Consider the following 18599-nt stretch of genomic DNA (forward strand, 5'->3'; position numbering starts at 1 on the left):
TGGAGGCGGCACCTTCGCAAGCAGCGAAATCGGATGAAGCAGTCGCAACACATAGTTCACGTTGCACCAAACGACCAAGCAAACGCTCCACAAATGGCTCCACACGCGCGACCATGTGCGCGCGAAGCCGACAAAGCCAAGTACAGAGCCAAGCCAACGAACGAAACTCCATAAAGAATGTGGATTTGGCTACGTAGTCCGCGATAACGAGCAGGTGGTTCGGCAAGCCATCATCATCATCATTGCCGCCAGCTTTTTGTTTTTTTGTAAACAATGATGGCGGCTGCTTCTCAAGTGGGCTGTAGCAATAGTTTTGCACAATTTAAGTGTAGCATGAATGCATTTCAGCAGTTTTCGAATGTAGTTAATGTTGCGAGAGTAGATTATTTGCGCGCTCGTGTTTCAAAAATTTCGTTAATGAGGGACTGCGGTATAAATATCTTTCGTAGTCGCGAGTTACGAAATGCATTGACTCCTATGGGCATTCGCCGGTGCTCCGAAAATATTTAGTTGCGGTGAGAATTTCGTTCTCTCGGGATTTCGTTATCGCGGGTTTCGACTGTATCACGATGCAGCCACTGCGAGCTGCCACTGTAGGCACTGCACTCTGTCTTCACGCAACGTGCAAAAGTTTGACAGTCTGCGAGATAAATTGGGGTAGCTATGCACCACTGGTGCGAAGGCTGTGGAAACAGCAAAGCTGCTGGTCTCCTCCTCACCCACACGCTATGCTTGCTCTTGTTCTGCTAGGGTGCCTGGATAGCCAGTTGTTACGACGTTCGCATTCGGACCGTGGGTTCCCGGGTTGGAATCCTGCCGGGAAATTTGACTTTGTTGCATTTATTTATTCTCCTTCCTTCGACGCGTGGTGACACAATCGCTCGGCGAGCTTTTTCTGCGAACACCCGACCTAGCTCGCTTAAACAGCCTCGCTGTTGAAGAATCACGCTGCTCTGCGCGAGTTTCTTCATTGTGCCGATCTAGACCCGAATGCCCACGTGGAACCGTGGTAGTGTGCATCCGGCACGAAATGGTGCCGCCCGTGCGCATTGAGGCCCCGCATTTATAGAGCATGGCACCAACATAATGTGGCGGCATAGACCCTGAGCCACATGGGCACCGATGCGGCACGAGCCATAAATAGCGGGTGGGCGCGCTCGCGTGTCTATTATAAAACATCGTTTGAACAGCCAATACAGTCGTCAATCGGCAAAAGAGGCCGGAAAAGTCGTTTGCATGCGAGACTTCTCAACTGATTGCCAGTCACTTGTTGCAAGCTATGCTTGGGGGCTAGCTTACTGTGTGTTGACGACGTGTCTGGAGTGGGCTGACGCGTGTGCTTATTTTTCATTTACACTTGACCTACATCGCCACAAGCCATTGCGTAGGGGGAGGGGGGATCAATCAGTCGATCAATCAAAACATTATTTCCTTTCCTTCAAGAGAGGAGGAGGTGGGACTGAAAGCCGCGGTTACGGCTTGACAGATGTCCCTGCCCCCTTTGTTCCTGGCATGGCAGAGCCTGTAGATAATACATGATGGATGCAATGCACGTAGCAAACGGTCTGCAATATTTGTTTTCAGAATACAGTAAAGTACGAAAAAGGATACATAAAATAATTACACAAACTTCTCAAACTCAAATAAAATGACACACTATCAAGATAACACAAAAACGAATAAAAAAATGAAACAAACTTTTAAACAGAAGCTCGTAGTAATAATTCAACAGTATATAGTTTACGCGTTAACGCACCGATAATGAATGTTATGTCTGTACACTTCATTTGGCCATTTCTGATTTTAAAAATCTGATTTCATTGTTTGAGTGACAAAACGGGTGAAATGATTCGTGATGTAACCTATTTAATAAATGCTGAAGGCTTTAAGACAAAGATTCTTTGTAATAACTAGCACGTGGGGTGGGTATATGCCATAATTCTTTGTTTCTTGTACGTTGTATGCTTTTATTAGCATGTCGGTTTGCAAGGTCAGCTATGCATGTGTCATTGTGCCTAACTGATGACACAGTAACAATCTGTGGTTATATAGCTGATGCACTGGGAGAATATTGTACTTTACAAACCACTCTTTCGTGTGCTCATTCTAAGTTAAGTTCGCAATAATTCTTTTTTTTTTTTTTTGTAATAGATGTATATTAGTCATGTTGGTGATATCTGTGGTACCCCATACAAGATGGCAATACTGAAGCAGGGAAAGTACCAATGAATTGTAAAGTAAAATTTTAATCTTTTCAGGAAGCATGTTTCGTAATCTAGTAATTGCGCCAACTGCTGAGGCAACGTTACAACACAGGTACTCTATATTGCCACGCCCACTTCTTGTTTTATTTTGATGTATTCGGGTTTGACAAGCAAGGACGGTTATCAACGCTCGACGCTGTCCACGCCACAGTGTTCGAGAAGCTTCGCGATTGTAGTAGTTTTGTTAAGATTGCGCGCAGGACGCGAATAGTCTATACTCGGGGACAACTTTCTGTGGCAATAAAGGGAAAGCTACAGAGCCACAATGCACGTATCCTACCGCTAATGAATGTAGTCCCACAATTGCGTCCGTATTTTCTGCGTGAGATATATAAAATACTCCTTCATTTTCTACATGTCGCTTTTTGAGACGGAACGCAGCGCACACAAGAGAGATATTTGTATTTCTTTTACTTTATACGTTGTCACTGCGTTTTTGCGTGCTTGAAAAAGTCGCGCCTCTTACCCGTACGTTAGACGCTCAGCAGCGTTTGCGTCGAAATACAACGCTAGCCATTACTTTCCACGGCGTTACGAGACGCGCGCCAAACCGGACTACTTCGCGTAGCAGTACATGTGCAGACGCTCCGCCCCGTAGCTTTCCCTTCATTGCCACAGAAAGTTGTCCCCGAGTATAGATTATTCCGGAGCTTGCGCGACCACCAGTGATGAGTCTGGAAAGTTCGATGCGCGATTCGATACCCAGCACCTCCACTAGATGTTACGTGGTCGTGACGTCGATGAAGACAACAGCTGGCGTGTTCCAGATAAAAAACTTTATTTGGCCGAAGTTGTGACCGGGAAAACTTGTGGCCGGGAATACGTGCATCCTCGTCTCTTAGCGCTGTTTCATCACCATGCTTCCAAATCAACTAGCCCGCCGACAAGCACTAACGAAGCAATACACGCTGTACACTGATATCGGCGAACTGGGTGTCGGTCGACGATAAAACTGCTCATGGCTGGGACACGCCGTCTTTTATACATCACGCATCGAAGCTTCCTGTCTTATCACTGGTGGTCGCGCAAACTCTGGAATAATCTAAACTATTTGCGTCCTGCACGCAATCTTAACAAAACGATCTACTGCAATCGCGAAGCTTCTCGAACACTGCGGTGCGCACAGCGTCGAGCGTTGATAACCGTCCTTGCTGGTCAAACCCGAATACATCAAAATGTAACAAGAAGTGGGCGTGACATTATGTTCACAACATCACGTCCATATATGGAAACACAAGTAACAATTGGTTGCTCTACGAGAAGGTAGATTTTGTTGTACAAAAAGAACAAAAGCACACAAATTACATGGAATTACACAGGTCGCAAATATGCAGTTATTACCGCCAACACGCTTTCTAACAGTAGGCTCGTTTCGGGAGAATAATTCCATTCATTGGCGTTGACGTTGTTATAGGGAACAGAAAAAGTGTTCATCATTGCTTGTGTTGACGATTTCGTCCTATTCCTTTCGCATTGGAATGTCTGACAACGCTCTCTGCGATGCCTGTCGTTGCGAGGAGACACTACACCACATCCTGTGCGACTCACCGGTATATAATGTTCAGAGACAGTCACTGGCGTTCGTTCTAGCGCACCTTGACAACAGACAGATGTCTGTTTAAACTATACTTGCATGTCTTCGACAGAAGACACCGCAGCTGAAGGCAACGAAGGCACTTGTGAGGTTTTTAAGAGCAACGGACTTGGACAAGCGGCTGTGACCATAATGTCGTGTACCACGCAAGAGTGACGGACTGTGGCTGATTGTGTCATGTACCGTCTTTCTCTCTTCTCCATCTTTAAATCTCCCTGTGCCCATGTGTAGGGTAGCAAACCGGTTTACCTAAACTGGTTAACCTCCCTGCCTTTCCTTCTGGGAGCCGGTTCCGTTGTTGTATTGTTCTTACGAAGAACGCACTTTGCATTCTTCAGGGATGAGTGTCATGGCTACGAGTGGCACTCGCTAACACTCCCAGGTTTAAAATGCCCAGAATAAAGTGGACGAGAGGATGGCCTCAGCTGTAGCTCGATTGGTAGAGCACGTGATGCGTTATTTGTAGGTTGTAGGTTGGTCCCTACCTGTGGGAAGTTATCTTTTTTTTGTCCACTTTAATTTCTTCACATTTATATAATAATTGCTACACTACAGTTAAAGAGTACAAATACTTTCTTTGGCTTCATTGTCCATTGGTTTCATTAGGTTTTATGTGTGTTGAAATTACAAATGTCATTAAGGTCACTGCCACCCCAAACGGAAGCCGTAGAGGTTGATAGTGAAGAAAGCTTTGAATTCCAAAAGAGTACACGCAGTGTTGCACTTTAGCACATAGTTACTGCTTTTATGGGCTGGAAACGGCGATCATCGTGAAGGAGCAGCTGGAGGAATGCGATAGTGTGACCGTTCGCAGCGCCTTCTCATCCGCGCTTCGCTTCTCGATGGACACCTCAGCCGTGCCGCGACAGTACAGTGCCGTGATAGACACGACTGTACCTATTGAAACAGCAAAATTAAAGACGACGCTTTATAGAAAAGACAGGCAGCAGTGTCCTTGTGCAATCTATGATCTGTATTAATAAATTTCTCTAAATGATTAGGACTGCATTGAACTCTACATTACCTGAAGCCTTCATTTGCCAAGCTTATGACGTGTGCTTTTGAAAGACATTCTACAACCCATGAAACACAAAACCTCTATAAAACGTCTTTAAAATGTTCAAAACCTTATGAAACGTTCTCTAGAGGTTTCGTGCGAAGGGGGACTACGCTGGCAAGAGAATAAAAGACCCCCCCTCCCCGCACGATGTATAAACTTAAACAGACATGAAAATTTACAATCCCTCTGCCACTTGCAAAGGGTTAAAATGATGCAATCAAAACAAACGCATATCTGTGCAGCGATACACCCTGTGAACCGCATGCAACCCCCTGTAAAGGTGGTTTCACTGCAGTAGAGGGATGCTATACCGTGAATACACCTATCCAGGGGAAATACGCACTGCCGCCCACACCACAGGAAAACAAGCGCTATTTGCTGCAGCATAAGCAGCGTTTATTCATAAATCATGACCATCAGCCTTCTTTTACGTCCAAAGTGGGATGAAGACCTTTCCCAGTGATTTCTGAATGACACTGCCCTGTGCGAGCAGATTCTATTCCTGCAAATTTCTTAATTTTATTATAGCACCCAACAGCCACCTTTGGCTGCATTTTCCGTCCCTTGGCATTCATTCCGTTGTTCTAACTAATCATTCGTTATCTGTCATATACATACGTAAGTCCATTGGTTCCACGCACTTTACGTGTCTGTGCATAGGCAGGACATATGGACTGATGCCAAACGTAGTGCAGGTCAGCACAATTAAATGTGTTCCAACCCTGCGGACTATGTAGTTGGACAGTATGTATCAGTAAGTCCCAAACTAAAATACACATGACTCTGATTCGGGACTTCTTCGCCTGCAATCATACAAACAGACTTCGAGAGCTCAAATAAGCTCCTTTAAACAAACACATCCCTTTCGTCCCACCAATGTCTGCTTTTGCAATACAAACGTCGTTAGACATGCGAACTCTCCACGGTGCTGTACATACTCGTACTATGGTGCGCTCTCTGTAGCTGTCTTCTGATCCGAGACGAGGCTTTTCCCACGGGATATATCGAGGTGTGTTTCGTATCGTTCTCGGCTCTCGGCAATTCAAATGCGAACGCGCTGAAGACGCGCGGGTGTGACAGGTCATCTGGTGGCTTTTAAGTTGCAAGTGCGTGCCGGTGCGGCCGTGGGCTTGGGAAAACAGCAAGTTGTGGCCGAGTCGATGAAACGAATACGCAAGAATGAACGTGCATCTTGCAGCGTGGCGATATCCTACCCTGTGGGGAGGGAACCATTGCGAGCTTGGACGCAGTCACCTCGCGCCCAGGAGTAAACAAAAACAATAAATTACACCATTTCCCGCTAAAGGGGACCATGAGGCGATGCGAAGCCGGAGCACTTGCACGATCGCGTTCCGTTGGCGTTCGTTCGGCATGCTACCGACCTCGCGTCGTGGAACGCTACGCGTGTCTTGTCTTCTTTCTAGCGTGGTCGTTAATTCTCACAGGGCAAGCGGGGAACACGGTCGACAGGCGTGCGAGAGGGGGGCAGCGTAGGAGAGGAGAGAGAGGGGTAGGGGACGCGCATGCACTGGTCCTCATCACGACGTTGCGCAGGAGAGACTTTCGGCATGTCTAGCCCGCGTTTCAGAGGAAGAGTGGAATGGGGGAGGGGAGAGGGGAGGTGGAGAGGTGGAAATTGGAGAGGGGTAGAGGTGAGGGGTGGAGAGGGGAAGAGGACAGGAGGAATGGTGAGGGGGAGTGGAGAGGTCTGTGGAGAGGGTATGCGCATGCGCAGTAAGGGTGGTCACGCCGCAAACCACCACCACCGGATTGAACTCCGCCATAAGATACTTCGCATCTAAAAAACTGTTCCAATCACTTCAGTAAGAGCACCGCGACTATGACAGGTCTCATCACTTTTGTGGCGGCACCACGGGCTACGGGCACTACCGTACTTCCGCGCTTACAGCATTGCGGGCTGTTGTTGCAGGCCCTCGTGCCCCTACTAAAAGGTCACTACGGTGACAGGGCCTGTCACTATAGTTGCAGCGCTATTGTGATGGGCCACTTGCGCGCTTTTAATGGTGGTGGTTACAACTTATTTATTTGCAGTAATGTTTTGCTTATAGTTTTGCTGCAGTGCTTGCTCGCTGCCAAGCGGCTCCTCCCTTCGCTCCACTGTAGTATGTTGTCCAACGCGATTATCTTTTAAAAAGAAGTAACACTACTTGAAACAATACTGAAAAAAGAAAAAAAACGGAAAAATTTTCTTATTCAGCGCGATTAGAACCGAGGTCGCATAGGAACAACGCATCATCCGAACGCTAGGGCTGTCTAACCGCCGCAGACATGAACGAAAAAGTTACGACTCCGTCAGAGCAGTAACGTTGACGTTGACGCATGACCTGAAAAAAAAAACGAAAAAACCGGGAGGAATCGAACTGACGACCTGCAGCCCTAACACTCCATGGAGACCGCGCCAACCAACTACGCCACGAACGCCACGAGACGAGGGAGTCTACAAAGTGTGACTCAACGGAGTTCTTGAAATTGGCATGATTGACGTGAAGGACGATGTCTGCGGGAAGATTGTTCCAGTCGATGGCAGTCTTGACAAAAAATGATTGCAGATGCGTGGCGGTGCGGGCACGGGGAGGGTATACGGCTTTATCATGGCTGATGCGTTGAGAGATGCGATGAGCTGGATTGATGGGAGAACAGTTACGCAAAACATGAAAAAAACTTATGATAGAGTGAAAGCCTTGCAATTTTGCGGCGCATCTGAAGACTAGGCAGGCCTGCTTTTTTCTTTAGGTTAGTTACACTAGTAGTGTAAGAGTAATCTAACTGCACGGTTTTGTATTGATTCTATTAGATCGGTTAGAAAGCGTTCAGGGGGATCCCAGACGGAACAAGCATACTCTAATTTGGGTCGGATTAGTGTTTTGTAAGCTAGTAGTTTCACCAGAGGAGATGCATGTGTTAGATTTCGCTTAAGATAGCCTAAAGCACGGTTAGCGGCATTAGTAATATTGGTTATATGAGTGGTCCAAGTGAGGTCGTCACAGAGAGTAATACCTAGGTACTTAGCATTAGGTTCTGAGGAGATGAGGCTGCCGTTAAGGGAATATTTGAACGCCGGGTAGTCGTGCCGTCTGTTAAATGAAACCAAGGACGTTTTGTTAGTATTCACCATCATTAACCAATCACTGCACCATTTGTCTAATTTTAGTAAGTCGTTTTGGAGCGCTAGGTTATCGGTGACGCTAATGATCGGGCGATAAATGACGCAGTCGTCGGCGAACAGGCGTATTTTTGAAGAAATATTACTAGGCAGGTCGTTGATGTAAATGAGGAAAAGGAGTGGACCCAATACAGCGCCTTGTGGCACTCCGGATAAGACAGGAGATGAAGTCGATGATGAATTATTTGCATGCACAAATTGCTGCCGGTTAGTAAGGAAGTCCTTAATTCAATCGTAAACAAGGGGATGTAGGTTAAGTCGCGAAAGTTTTAATAGCAAGCGTTTATGTGGTACTTTGTCGAAAGCTTTTTCGAAATCGATGAAAAGGGCGTCTACGGGTATGTTTTGATCGAGGCTAACATGAATATCGTGGAGAAATAGTGCAAGTTGGGTTTCGCAGGAAAAAAATTTTTGAAACCCATGTTGACTTGGATTAAAAAAGTTCACGGAATTGAGAAAACCGACGGTATGAGTATAGATGACATGTTCCATGATTTTCGAGCAGGCACTGGTTAGAGAGATCGGGCGGTAGCTCGAGAAGCCTTTCTTGGGGACTGGAACAATCTTACCCAACTTCCATTCATGAGGCAGGGTGCTGCATGACAATGACTGTTGAAAAATATGAGACAGAATAACACTGGTTATGCACTTGGTATTTTTTAACACTTTAGAGTTGATACCATCAGGTCCAGCAGATGAAGTTATCTTCAGTGATTCAATTATTTTGACAATACCTTCTGGTGAAAATGTGATCTCGGGCATAATGGGGTGATTCAAGAGTGGAAATTGAGGAAGGTGATTGTGAACTTTTTTGGTAAAAACAGAGCAAAACATAGAATTTAGCTTAGAATAACAGAGAGCTGAGCTAGTTGGTAAGTATTCATTCTAAAAAGACAGGGCGTGCAAACACGGACACAAGAAAGAAGTCAGGACACCACAAACGCCGACTAACACAAACGCCGACTGTGGTGTCCCGACTTCTTTCTTGTGTCCGTGTTTGCACGCCCTGTCTTTTTAGAATAGAATTTAGAGTGTCCGCGACCGCGATATCGGGAATGGCATTACCAGTGTCGTCTTCAAGATACACAGATGATTTACGCTCTTTCGGATTGATAATTTTCCAAAATTGTTTTGGGTTAGTGAGCAAAAATTGAGGCAGTGTGAAATTGAAAAACGAGCGTTTGGTCTTGGCTAGGGTAGCATCGTATATCTTAGCTGTAGTGCGATATTTTGCCCACGCGCGCGAGTCATCAGAAGTTTTTGCTTGCTTGAAATGCCTGTTTTTTTTATTCTTCAGCCTCTTTAGCTTACGGTTAAACCAGGGTGACGTTGCACGCTCTTTAACGGAAATTGTGGGAATGTACTTTTTGATTAGCCTGTGCATTTCTGTTTTAAAAAGGGACCAATTCGTTTCAACGGAACGTGACGAGAAGTCAACTGATAAAGAATGCCAGAATTCATTCAGCTCTCTGTTCATACTTTGATAATCTCCTTTTTCATAAAGAGTTAGCATTTTTTTTAGCTTTTGGGGGACGATTAAGTTTGCACTGGAATGATCCGTGTATGACTACATGGTCACTTATTCCATCAAGGTAAGTTAGAGGAGGTATGTTTTCAGGGTGTGACGTAAGTATCAGATCAAGAATGTTCGATGAATGAGTGCTCTGTCGAGTGATGGAAGTAACAACTTGAGATAAGCTAAATGTTAGGCACGTGTTTACAAAATCACTCTCATTGTTATGTTTTATTGTCGTCAACGATAGATTGGACCAAGTAATTGCAGGGAAGTTAAAATCACCAAATACCAAAATGCTAGCGTGACTGTAAACAGACGTTACATGATGAAGAGCGTCATGGAAACTTTCGACGAACGACACATCTGAGTCGGGCGGACGATAGCAGGCACATATTACGATAGGCGGATATACGGCCTTGCAGATGACAAAAGTTATTTCAAGGGATGAGGGAACTGAAATAGGAATGCAGTTTAGGTCACGGTGAGCGGCGATGAGAACGCCTCCCTCTCGTTTATTTTCACGATCTCGCCTAAATATGTCGAAGTGAGGGAGAGAAGGCAGAACCTCAGAATCGTCGATGAATGGGTGAAGCCATGTTTCAGTTAGTACCAAGAGATGGGAATTGGATGATTCTAGCACGCTGCACAATTTTTCACGCTTGGGTAATACACTCCTAATGTTAGTAAATACAAAAGATAGGGCGTTGTCTGTTCTTTTAATTGCTAGGATTCTTTTCGAATAACTTCGTTTCTAGTACGGTCGAATACATACGTATCTTTACCTGCAGTCAGCCTATTATGCCGCAGCTTTGATTCAAAAGGCTGCAACTTTTTGAATTCCGTCAGGTGTTTACGGGCCAGATGCGTGTTGGCAGAGAAATCCTCTCTAACATTAATCCCAGGAATTTTGCATTTCCTGCTAGCTTGAAGAATTCTGTCTTTGTCTTTAAAATGAGCCATTTTAACAAGGATGGGTCTATTTTTGTTTGTAGTAAATGATCCAAGTCTGTGTGCTCGCTCAATTTTTTTGGGGAGGATTGGTTCTTTAAAGCATTTTGAACAAACATCGACTACTTTTTTCTCAGATTCATCCCAGCTTTCCCCTTTCACATCTTCTAGTCCGGGAGTACCTCGGAGTATGGGTAAATGAGGGGGATAGATATATGGAGGTACAAGAGAAAGCCTCGGTAGTAAAGGGAAAGAGGAATGCTGCAATTATGAAGCATAGACCTTTATGGGGATACAACAGGTACGAGGTGCTTCGAGGGCTGTGGAAGGGTGTGATGGTCCCGGGGCTTACATTTGGGAACTCAGTGGTGTGCATGAAGTCAGAGGTACAATCAGGAATGGATTTAAATCAAAGGACGGTGGGCCGCCTCGCGTTGGGCGCTCACGGGAAGACGACAAATGAGGCTGTAAAGGGTGATATGGGATGGACAGGCTTTGAAGTGAGGGAAGCTCAGAGCAAAATGAGATTCGAAGAGAGGCTGAGGAAAATGAAGAAGAGTAGATGGGCAGAGAAGGTTTTCAGGTATTTGTATAGAAAAAGCGTTGACACGCAGTGGAGAAAAAGAACTAGGAGGCTCACCAGTAAATATACGGCTAGCAGTGCGGGCGATATGGCAACAAGGAGCATTAAGCGCAAGGTCAGAGAGGCGGAGAGGACTTATTGGATGGCAGCGATGGAAAAGAAGCCGGCTCTGAGTAACTACCGAAAGGGAAAAAACGAAATAAGGAGGGAAAGGTTTTATGATAATTCAAGGGGAAGCGCTTTACTGTTTGAAGCAAGGTCGGGCTGCCTTAGAACGCGTAGTTATAAAGCGAGATTCAGTAACGAAGAAGAACAATGTACATGCTGCGGGGGAACTAAGGAAATGATGGAACATGTACTGACTGAATGTGGCGATATTCACCCAGGTATACGTGTGGGCACGAGTCTACATGAAGCCTTGGGTTTTAGGGACAACAATGGAAAGCTGAACACCTCCGCGATAGAAATAAGTAAGAGACGGTTAGAGTATTGGTGGCAGAAAAGTAGAGATAAAGTACAAAAATAAATAACGGGGAAAAATAAGGTCATTCTGCCTTAAGAGGCAGAGAGATGGACCGTGAATTTATATTTTTTTTTTTTGGTATAATAACAGATTTAATCAGTGTAGATAAGGTATTAAGCCAACTTGAAACAAGGAAGTTTTTTTTTTTTCTCCTTCGAGCCTGGTGGCAGACATGTGACCACCCCGTTATAAAGGGGACGCTCATGGCATCCATCCATCCATCCATCGCTCTCAAATTTATTCTATATTACTTCACATTTTGCGTTACTTTTTGAACTAATACGTAGCGACTTAAGCTAGTTTTAAGAAACAAAGGAAAAGGAATACAGCTACAAAAGGTGACAATAAGAATAAAAACCCACCATCTGCAGCTACGATTCGAACCCGGGCCTTTTGAGTGGGAAGCGGGCATTCTACCCCTGCACCATTTCGGCGGAGCCGCGCGCACCTCTTATACGACGGCACATTGCAGACTACTGATCGCAGCGCTACAAGCGGATTGACCCTGTTTGGGCTTCACTTTTCGAAGCTCGTTCCGGGCACTCCCCAGTTCTAGTACACTCTACTTTCGTTTCACAATAAAGTTTAGTTGAAAGTTAGTTCTCGTCTGCGTCCCTTCTTGTCCTTGTGTAGAGTGCCTCGATGTGCGCGCCCCCGCTTAGAGCGGTTTCAGCTTTTGAAAGGGCCGCCTCCTCGGCCTTGGTCACTTTAAGCCGGAAGACTATACGAGCTTAGTTCTGTGCTTATGCAGCGATTCGGCCACGGTCTGAAGAGGTATCCCCTCAAAGCCGACGCACTGCCGTCTTTGTTCTTTCCAGGTGGAAAGCTAAGTTCACAATCGATCCAGATCGTGTGCATAGTGCGCGGTTCGCACGTGGGCACTCACAAAATTCGACGTAATCTCGTTAATTATAACTATAACGACTCCGTCTCATCAATGTAATGTGGTCAGTTTCGCAATAATTATATGTACACCAGAGGCGTAGCCAGAAATTTTTTTCGGGGGGGGGGGGGGGTTCAACCATACTTTATGTATGTTCGTGCGTGTGTTTGTATGTGTGCGTGTATATACACGCAAGCAAAACTGAAAAATTTCGGGGGGGTTTGAACCCCCCCAACCCCCCCCCTTGGCTACGCCCCTGATGTACACAGAATGCCCCTCACCGCTCTGCAATTTCCAGCACTGATTAAAAAATGACAGGGTGCATGTGAATTGAAAATAATGCATTTGAAACCTCTGCACAAGTGTGCACGTCGTAGGGCCAGCTGGAAATCCCCGGTTCAAGTGTGTGGTATGCGGTGTCGTATAACCCCACAATAATGCAACTCGTGTGCGACGACGTTGATATAATACGGCCCGGCGAGTCTGGTGGTGGCGGATCAGGCGGATTACTGCTGCCACACTCAGCACGAAGCGCCGGATCGCGAAATGGCGTGCCACTGTATGGGTCGAAACCCATTTCTCGGCTCATTCGGCGCAACCACTCTTCGAGGCCGGGGCCATTCTGAGCACCTGTCTGAACTGCCGTGAAACTAAACACACGCTGCTCGGATGGCGCTCGCAGGAGACGGACGATCAGCCGAGCCAGCGGGGAGAGGTTCTTTGCAGTACGTTCCACATGGGTCTCCTTTGCGCATGCGTGGCCGTCGCCTAGCAACGGAGACACGCGCCTTGCGAGCGTAGCCGAGCCAAGCCGGACGAGTTTAGTCGGTTAGCGTTGGCCGAGCACAGGCATGTCGGCTGCTGTGACAACGCTCAGCGCTTGTTGAGAGCAGATTCCATGCCACTTTTCCTGCGGCGCGGGGCACTATGGAGCCTGCAGTGGCGACAGCACCTGAAGAAGATGTATTAAGGAGGCACCTGCGGGACTTGAAGAAGTGTGGAAACACGTGGACCGGCTATGCTGACTGCAGAGAGGCATACGAAGAGCTTTTAAGGGACCTCGCCGCTGTCAATGTGTGCTTCCAGACTGAGCACTCCGGGAAGCCAAAAGGTATGTTCATCGCAAATATGTAGCGCATACGTGCCGCCTCAGGATGGTGCGTGATGGATGGATAGATGGTGAAACTTTATTGAGAGTCCTGAGAGACGCGACGAGCGCGCAGTGGGCTCCTCGCACGTTGGGACGGATGATGTAAAGCTTTATTTTATCTGTGCAGGCAGGCTGATGTTCAGCACTCAACGCGGACATGTGGTCATAAATGAAGACATGCCTTTTAAGGTTGTCCAGACCACGGACAGAGGCTGCCTCTTTGGGAGAGACCTGCACAAAATGCAGGATTCAAGAAATCGACAGGTAACGATCGCACGGATACATCGATCGAGCCGATACGGATAGTTTAATTTGTCACACTCATATCTGTTTCGCATTGAAGCGTGCGTCGCACAAGATCCTGCTTACGCGCATTCACAATGGCACACCTTCGCGACCACATCACTGTAGGAAAACAAAAGAGCAAGCCCACGCTGGTCGACATCGTTAACGTTTATTACTTATTCGGGCAGATTTTATTTTTCTTTAGTTATTATATAGGGCGTAAAAGTTTCACCTGTTTATCAACTGATTAATGTCTTAATGGCGATTGAGGTATTACCAGATATTAGTGAAAAACGCTTGCCTAAAATGTGACATTCTCTGATATTAGAACCAAGTGAGCCGTATTCTAACAGCTGGACTTCCAGTGCTGTCTGTCATTGCTGAATGCACATAAAAATGTAACAGCGAAACTTGTACAACTGCTGCAATTGCAGAGCGACACGAAATGCACAAATGAGTAGCACATGGGGCATCGAATAACAAAGTGAGCAGCTTTGAAAATAATCCATCTTTGGCAAAGCTGAAATGTCAATGCAATTTTTTTTTCTTTTTCGGTAATATGCCTGTTCATCAATAAAGCTAGTTAAAACAGTAATTACTTAAAGGAGGGTATTATTCAGGTTAAAATGATTAAACGTACAGCCCTGTTAGTATTTCTAGTGGCATGCACTTACCCAGGGAATTTATTTTATGGGGAGGGGACGAGGGAGGGTTAAGCCATAATGCTAATTTAACTGTGAGCCAAATACTGTGGCACCTGTACCCAAGGGGAGACGTGGAGTGCTGCTCCTAAGTGAATTTATAATGCCAAAACACAAACTACTTGCTCTAACCCATGTATGATTGCCATTATTTGTTGCATACTGATGTTCCATATCTCATTTCATGCAATAGGAGAAGCATGCCGACTGGTCAGCAGCTACCTTCCAGCGAAAAAAGGTGAAGCTACAAGGGACAAAGAAGAAGGGGTGTACTGCAGCGATGCATGTGAAACAAGTGGACTTGTATCCGGAATTCAGGGTAAACAAAAAACAAATGCATATATTACTTGTTGGCTTTAATCAATACTGGAGCCATAAAATCCACAAAGGAGTAGTAGTTTGCATTAAATTAGTGAAAGCAATCTGTAATTTGAAACATGCACCATGATATACATGTTTTTGATAATGCATGTGCATTGCACAGGTAATACTGAATGACAGTTTTTGCTCCTTGTTCAGTGCAGAAATGTGTCTTTCGTTGATTGTGGCCAAAATGACTGAATAAATTCTACGAGTATGAGCACCTTTAAATTTTATGCATGCCTGTTTCGATGATACATATGTATTTTTAAAAACGCTCTGTTGACAATTATTCAACCTACAAGTTTTACAGCTTGAACTGTTAACTCTTTTTGAAATCACTGCATGAAACGTGATTTCGTTTGTGAATGTAAGTACTTATTTTATAAATCATTCTTTATGCCATGACAATAAATTTATAATCCCAAGAATGCTCGTTGAAGTGGGTTATATCTTTAACTACACTTGTTTTGGCATACTAGGTCTGTGCATGAGTTAAATTTCGCAGTACAATTGCTCACGCATGTTACTAGTCCCAAGAACCAACAAGAGTGTCACACACATCTTGCAATACTTCTTGATAACAGGCTTGTTGGTTTCCTGGACAGTCATCATTTTGTAATTCACTTGATTGGTGCGTAAATGTGCAATTTTTTTTGTTGCTGTTGTTTGGTGTGTTTTACTTGGATCTCTTTATGTATTGATACTGTAATCAATGCTGCAAAGTTTTAGCACTTCATGTTACCTGTGAAAGTGTCAGTCGAGCACCATTGAAAAATTTACTGCTCTTTAGAGCTTACAGCACTGAAGTGCAGTATTCATGGGTAAAGGACGCATGGCAGTGCATATATTTCTGGCAAATGCGGCTAAAGCTGAAAAAAGGTTGTGTTTAAAATCATTTTAGTATTATTGTATTGAGGGTATTGTGTAATGTCACCATTATAAAAACACAGCTTTCTACTGCCTACATGCTTCAATTGTCATGTCTTCTCTGCTTTCATATGTCAAATGTACCTCTATTTTCTATCACTGAAAGAGGTTCCCATTTTTGCAGCCAATTTTGGAAACAACCTAATTTCTTTTACGCTGTTTACCATCTGCTCTTTTATTTTTAGATCAACATCCCACAACCATGTACCAAATGGCAGCATGAAGCAGCTTCAAAGGAAACAATCTCTCGACTGAGGTTGGCATTGCAAGAAGCAGCTAGTGGTAAACCTGTTCTGCACCAGCATCGCTTCTATGTCTGTATGTCCGACAGGGAAAGCCACTCTAATCATGACATTGATTCTCGCTTTGCAGGCTACGCACAGCCGATAAATTCAGAAGTGTCCAAAAAAATTTGTGAGCTGGTACAACAAGGTGTGACATCTGTAAAAACTGTTGAGAGCTGCCTAAGGTTTTTTGTCCGAGATGTACTGTTCTCAAACAAGCAGTGCCCCCCGTCTACTTGCAGAGATTTTTACCCTACAAAGACAGACATAAAAAATCATATCCAGAAGGCACTTCGTAAGAACAGATTTAGTTCACTTGATCAAGAGAATGTGGCAGTGTATGTAGAACAAATGAAAGAGAAAGCACCTGGAACAAGATGTTTCTTCCGCGCCTATCATGTCAAGTCTCTGGAAAATGATCCTGACGGGCAAAAGGAACCGCAGGCCGAGTTACTTGATTGTGACACTTTAGAAACTGTGGCACAGGAATGCGAGCAGACACTGCTGCTTTGCATTCAGACTGAGTTCATGAAGGAGTTGATACTTAAGTATAGTGATGTTGTCGTATGTCTTGATGCTACGTACAAAACAACGGATTATGCCCTTCCGCTCTTCCTTATTGTGGTGAAAACTTCAAGTTGCTATGCTGTTGCAGGTGCTTTCATCATGCAATTTGAAACAGCTCTCTGCATCGAAGAGGCCTGGAATCCAACCCTGAGTCCTAAGTTTTGGATGGTGGACTATAGCCAGGCAGAGATCAGTGCACTTTCTGCTGCCTTCCCGAACAGTCGGCCAGTCCTGTGTGACTTTCACCGAGAGCAGGCTTGGCACAGGTGGCTTTCAAAAAAAGAAAATGAAGTACAAGATGTTGACGATGTTAAGAAAATGCTGAGGCAAGTAGCAGCCAGTACGAACGAGGATGACTTGACCAAAGCAATTGAAACTTTGAAGGAGTCACAACAATGGAAGGGAAACGAGAAGCTACAAGCCTATCTAAGCAGTAAGTGGCTTTCAGTAAAAGAAATGTGGGTGAACAAGTACAGGTTGGACCTTCCTTTTGGCACAAACAACGGAACAGAATCAAAAAACAAGGAGCTCAAGGCATACTTGGCTGGAAACAGTGGTCGCCGTAGCCTGCAAGGGCTTTTGAGTGTCTTAGTTGAAAGCTTTTTTCCGGCAAAAGAGGTGCAGTTCTTGCAAGCAAATCTGAGTTTTTCTCCTTCATACCGCCTTTATCATCATGATGTGCCAGATTTTCTCCATGGGAGGCCCCCAGTTGTAGCTAAGCATATTATGGAGCGGCTCACAAGAGCATCTGATTACAGGTCGGAGGACGTGGAAGTCGGCAGTGAAGGAGGAACATTTCGCATTCGTTCTGTCACTCAGGGTAGTGGCTTTCATGAGGTTAACTTCAGTGATCCAAGTTGTACGTGCTTCGACTTCAAGAAGTCAAAATTGCCATGCAAACACTTTGCTGCCATTTTTTTGCTTGTTGATGGGTGGGGCTTTTCATGTCTACCTGTGGAATACAGGGAAGGGCCTAACATGACTGCCCATTCTGTCACAAGCTGCACATCTGCTGACACAGAAGACCCTGAAGTGCTAGCTGATCCGATCACTGAAGAGTTTGAGTGTAGTTTGCAGAAAACATCTGAACAAAGTAGGCGCCACTTAAAATCAAAAATAAGGGCCGAAACCGATCGTCTACTCTCTTCTCTACACTACATTCACAATGACACAGTGTTGCAACACTTGTTTGGCGTGCTACATGAGGCGAGAATCCACGCTGAAGAAAATGTGACCGCAAGCAATGGAATCGCTGTACGAGGCTCACCAACAAAAGGGTGCTCAGGAGTGACAGCAAAAAAAAAGAGCACAGGCATCACCAGCAACTGGAGTTGCAGTGAAGAAACTGCAGTTAAACAAAGACCATCTGCCTCAGAAGGAGCACTGGGTCTCAAGGGGAAGGGTAGGCAGGAAGGCTGAAGTTATGAGGAAATGTTACAAGTCGCCGTTTGATTTGTAAGCCAGCAGGTAATGTTTGGTGCTTTGGAACAAGGATCCTAAAATAAAAACTGTATTTTCAGTATACACGCCCCATAGCTTGTATGCTAATGCACCCTTTTAGATAGACTGATCCAATATTCTTTGCTCCTATTAGGTTGTATAATATCTTTTGCTGGTGCGTGCTGGCAGACTATGGTCTTTGTTGTCAACGAGACACTTTGCATGACATCTTCGTTTCTTTTTGTCTCACTCTGTTAACAATGTTCTGTTATGGTGCTCTTCTTCACTGTGGTTTAGTGGAGTCTGCCACACATAATACCAGTGTTT

At 45.1% G+C, this 18599-nt stretch overlaps 2 protein-coding genes across 3 annotated transcripts in view; both read left to right on the forward strand.

Annotated features, from left to right (window-relative positions):
- LOC119402428 (methylthioribose-1-phosphate isomerase) overlaps positions 1-18599 on the forward strand; it is a 203216-nt gene that overhangs the window by 174545 nt on the left and 10072 nt on the right. The window lies entirely within an intron of this gene.
- On the forward strand, positions 13405-16643 carry LOC119402430 (uncharacterized). The gene is made up of 3 exons (XM_049418638.1): positions 13405-13666; positions 14885-15010; positions 16167-16643. Exons 1-3 carry the CDS (start codon positions 13483-13485, stop codon positions 16202-16204), a joined length of 348 nt encoding a protein of 115 aa, XP_049274595.1. The 5' UTR covers positions 13405-13482; the 3' UTR covers positions 16205-16643.

Source organism: Rhipicephalus sanguineus, chromosome 8, assembly GCF_013339695.2.
Source record: "Rhipicephalus sanguineus isolate Rsan-2018 chromosome 8, BIME_Rsan_1.4, whole genome shotgun sequence".
NCBI lineage: Eukaryota > Metazoa > Arthropoda > Arachnida > Ixodida > Ixodidae > Rhipicephalus > Rhipicephalus sanguineus.

Excerpts from the sequence above, each read along its gene's own strand:
- LOC119402430 (XM_049418638.1), top strand. The coding sequence starts at position 13,483 with ATGGAGCCTGCAGTGGCGACAGCACCTGAAGAAGATGTATTAAGGAGG. Across the intron at positions 13,667-14,884 it reads GCACTCCGGGAAGCCAAAAG|GAGAAGCATGCCGACTGGTC; the intron begins GTATGTTCATCG and ends TTCATGCAATAG. Across the intron at positions 15,011-16,166 it reads ACTTGTATCCGGAATTCAGG|ATCAACATCCCACAACCATG; the intron begins GTAAACAAAAAA and ends TTTTATTTTTAG.